General features: G+C 41.5%; 1 protein-coding gene across 2 annotated transcripts in view; it reads left to right on the plus strand.

The window, feature by feature from the left end:
- The window catches only part of Adcy10 (adenylate cyclase 10), a 90,358-nt gene that overhangs the window by 33,097 nt on the left and 52,808 nt on the right, over window positions 1-4,453 (plus strand). For both annotated transcript variants that reach the window (XM_021198155.2, XM_021198156.1), the window contains one exon: window positions 1,821-1,909. In XM_021198155.2, the coding sequence (XP_021053814.1) occupies window positions 1,821-1,909 (89 nt within the window). The remainder of the gene's footprint in view (window positions 1-1,820; window positions 1,910-4,453) is intronic.

Raw genomic sequence — 4,453 nt, forward strand, 5'->3', positions numbered from 1 at the left:
GTCTACAAAGTGAGTTCCAGGACAGCCAGGGCTATACAGAGAAATACTGTCTCGAAAAACCAAAAAAAAAAAAAAAAAGAAAGAAAGAAAAAAAGAGTTGCCTTGGTCATGATGTTTTTCATGGCAATGGAAACCTTAACTAAGACACATATACCTTGGGGTGTGCGTTTATACACTCTTCAGTAGTTCATTTTAATTTTATTTTTAATTTTTAAATTTATGTTGAGGGGATACAGGGTCTCGTTTGTACCCTAAGCTGGCCTTAAACTCATAATCCTCCTGCATTTGCCTCTCTGACACTGGAATTAGAGGCTCAGCTTTAATTTTAATCTTAAAAAAAAAAAAATAGAGTATGCTAGGCTGTTCTCAAAGAGATCCTCCTGTCTCAGATTCTTGTGATAAACCTGTCTTATCCAATTTCTACCCTCCTTCCCCATCTGGGAATGTGTCAAATCTACTAACTACACCATTAACTAGATTCTGGTGATCTTTTCCTGGGATGAAGCCTAGGTGGTTGACTCTAGGTGGCTGGCTTTGGATTTTATTGTTGTGTGAAAGTTCTAGTTGAGTTAGTTTGTTTACAGTGCTTTGTTTAAACTCGGGGCCTTGTATTCTGCTATGCAATCATCTTACCTCTGAGCCGTACTCTCAACCCCAGCCTTGCCTACATGGTTGTCTAGATTAATTCCCCCTTCCTGATGTGTAAAGGATTAACCCTAAGGTTTTGTGTATACTAACCAAGTGCTTTACCAGTGAGCTACATGCCAGAGTCCAAATATTGATGGTTTCCTTATTGTTCTGTTTTCCAAGGCAGTCTCAATTAGCCCAGCCTGACCTCAGACCCTCTCTATATCAGAGGATGACCTTGAATTGCATGTGCTCTAGTCCCCACCTTCAATAAGTACCCCCACACACATTCCAAGGCACATGCCATGCACACTGGTCAGTGCATGTACAAATGAGGGGATGCGAGAAAAGATAAGCACAACACAGGAAGTTATACAGAAACAGGAACGTTCCGGACAAGTAGGAGTCAGAGATGCTCTGTGTTTTGTCTCAGTGGTGTTTGGAAGATGGTTAAAGGGAGGTGGTAGCCAGGACAAGATAGTTAGGTTCCTAGAACGGCTGTTTTGGCGAATAGGGAGGGAGTGGTATGCCACCACCCCAGGATGGCTTTTGCCATTCTTGTTGTTTAGTCTTGCTTTGTTTTGCTTTTGAGATGGGTTCTTGTCCTGTTGCGTAGGTTGACCTTGAACTTTGTGGCTCAGGCCCGAGCAGTCTTCCCGCCTCAGCTCCTCTAGTGCTAGCGCTACAGGCACAAGCACCAGGCTTGTCGTGGATCTCATGCTCTCTATTTTCCTGGGGCTCTAACAATATTTGTTTTAGGTTTGCTTCTGTTCCCCAAACTACTATTCTCAGTGCCTTTTGCCAGTTTCCTTCCCTTTCCCTAGCCGTTGGAGATGTCAGAGTGCTGCCCTTGACTTCGTAGTCCTCTCCATTCAATTCTTCCCAAACCATTCAATTCACTGCAAGCTTCCATATGACTACAGCAAGACACCTAAGAAGCCTGCAGTGCAAAATTCAAGATAAAATTCACAAGTAACAATCTTCCCTGGTTACAAAGCATTTTAGTTCAATCCTGATACCAAGCCACTTGCAACTAAATGTAGAGAAGCCCACAACCTATAAGAAGTCTTTCTGTCCATTGATGTCCTGGGGTCTCCCTGGGAAACTGTAAGGAACACTGCCCCAGGGAATAGGAACAAGAAGACTTCTATCTCAAGCATTGCTAAGCCTGCCCTTTCCCTCTGCCCTCTTAGACTTCCTAAGGCTTGCCTGCATGCTGGAGTCTGATCCTGAACTTGAGTTGTCTCTACAAAAGTATGTGATGGAAATCATTTTGAAGCAGGTATTTTCATAATCCAATGTGTTCTATTTCAAGATGGCAGGAATCTAGACAAAATAATAAACAGAACACAGAAGCTAGTAAAATGTTTGTAAATTAAAAAAAAATACTTTTTGTTGACTCAAAATATAGGCGTTACCTTAAGACGTGGCAATAACCCTAGAATACAGACTCTGGTTGCTCCAAATACCATGTTTCAACATGGAAAGTCTTTTAGGGGCATAGAACCAAAGACAGTCAGTTATAAGTCAAGATATTTTCAAGTATATTGGTGGGAATGTCAGGTGTGTGTGTGTGTGTGGGGGGGTGATTGCAAGGAGGGTAACTCTGTGCCTAGGTCTCATGTTCTCTGATGTTGTTCTTAGTTTGGGGGTCTCTAGGAGCTAAGGGATCTGTTAAATTATCACATTCCAAGGGGTTCACCCCATAATTGAAAAGATGTTAGGCAGGACTCAACAGGGAGGTCATGGAGGACTATTAAGAGGTCTACAGATAGCACAAGATCTGGGTCTGTATCAATTCAGCTCTCTACAACCACGAAGTTCTAGTCAATCAGTTAATCGCCCTTGAAGAATCTTTAACTGAGACTTTTCTTTTCTGAGAATTTCATTTCGCATTCTCCATGTATATATAAGTGACTTCAAAATTTATTACGTGAATCAGTATACTAAAAAATAGGGGAGGTAAGCTGGGCGATGGTGGCCCATGCTTATAATCCCAGCACTTGGGAGGTTGAGGCAGGTGAATCTCTGAGTTTGAGGCCAGCCTGGTCTACAGAGCAAATCCCAGGACAGCCAGGGCTCCACAGAGAAATCCTGTCTTGAAAAAACAAAACAAAACAAAACACCAGATAGAAAAAGAAAACTATTAGGGGAAGCATGTGGCTCAATGGTAGAGCATTTGCCTTGCCTGTGTAAAACACTGGGTCCTCTCTCTAGCTTTGCTAAATCATAGTGAGAAGGTAAGGACAGGAATGTTTCTCTTCAAGAAAACAGACAAAAAAACAAACAAAAAAAGAATGAAAGAAACAAACGAAGGAAGGAAGGAAGGAAGGAAGGAAGGAAGGAAGGAAGGAAGGAAGGAAGGAAAAAAGATTGTGTTGAATGGTAGAACATTTATCTAGTGTGCTCAAGGATCTATTTCAATTCCCAGTTTAATGATCAAAATCTATAGTTACTATTTTTATTTTTATTTTTTGAGGCAGGCTCTCACTAAGTTGCCCAGGGTGTCTTTGAACTCGGTCTTCAGTCTAGGAAGGCATTAGACTCGTGATCCTTCTGAGTTGCTAGAATTATGATCCTGTTTTTAGCAGTCATTAGAAAGGGCAGTAACCCTCAAGCGCAAGCATATGAGAGTCCCCTAAATGTACCTCACTGATGGCCACTAGTGCCCTTGATTGTCCAAGAGCAAGTCTCTCCCACATCCTCCCCTACCTCAATAGACAGACCCCCATTAGCTACTGCTGAGATCATTGCCTACAAGGAGGGGGTGTAAGATAAACTCCTGAGTTGGTGAGGAATTGTGGGTAGAAATAATGAAGACTGTTAAGTAGGTATGTCTGGGGTGGGGAGCGGAAAGAAGGGGGAGGACAGAGCTTCGAAGACCACCGAGGCATATCCTAGCATGAGGCATATCCTAGCACTTAAAGGCCATGCATCCTCCAAGATGCTGCGGTCCTTTTTTTTCTCAACCAAACTGAGAGCATGTGGTTTAATGGGATAATTTTTGTTAAATATTATTTGTAAATGTATGTGAAAAAAATCATTACAGTGGTTAGATATAAATCACATCATCTTTTATAAAAAGAGTACTGTTAAATGAACTTAATCCTGTGGTTAGCCTAGACAGTTAGAAAGCATGGTGACTTAATTCCCTGTACCACTTTCTGTTTCTTCTGTAAGACATGTTTCACACTGCCAGTAGAGAAACTGATACCTTTGTGTTATTTGGACAGAAAGTAGAATGACTATCTCCCATTGATTTGCAAAGTACTTCATTTAACCTAATTCAAGATGGATGACTGGCAGTGATGATTTGGGAATTCTTTCTTCTCCATATGCCTCTCTCAAGGTGGGCGTATAGAAGAGGGACCCTAAATCAAACAATAAAGCAAAGCACGCCACCCAAAAGAGGTCATGTGTTACCGAGAAGGCGGGAATCCAGAGTTGGGTTTTAACTTGCTACTTTGTGTTTACATAACCTTGGGGAAAATTGTGTTACTTCTCCACGTGTTTGCTTCTGTAAAATGGGAACAGTGATGCTAGGTTTTGAACTTCTGTCTGAAAATAGTGGGATAGAATCTAAAAATATTCCAGAAGGCACCAGGATCTGAAAGTACAAGGTGAAGTTATATAAAAGATGATTTTTCTACGCAACTATAAAAATAAGAAATCAGAGGCAATAGTAGTACTTAATGTGAATGCATGTTAGCTCGAGGGATTTGGTTGTTAGGTAATGTAGCAATTGCTGGCCAAATTAGCAACCATATAAATCTTCACTGACCAGTTGTGTGTCTGTGTGTGTGTGTGTCTGTGTGTCTGTGTGTGT

Source organism: Mus pahari, chromosome 5 (genome assembly GCF_900095145.1).
Source record: "Mus pahari chromosome 5, PAHARI_EIJ_v1.1, whole genome shotgun sequence".
NCBI lineage: Eukaryota > Metazoa > Chordata > Mammalia > Rodentia > Muridae > Mus > Mus pahari.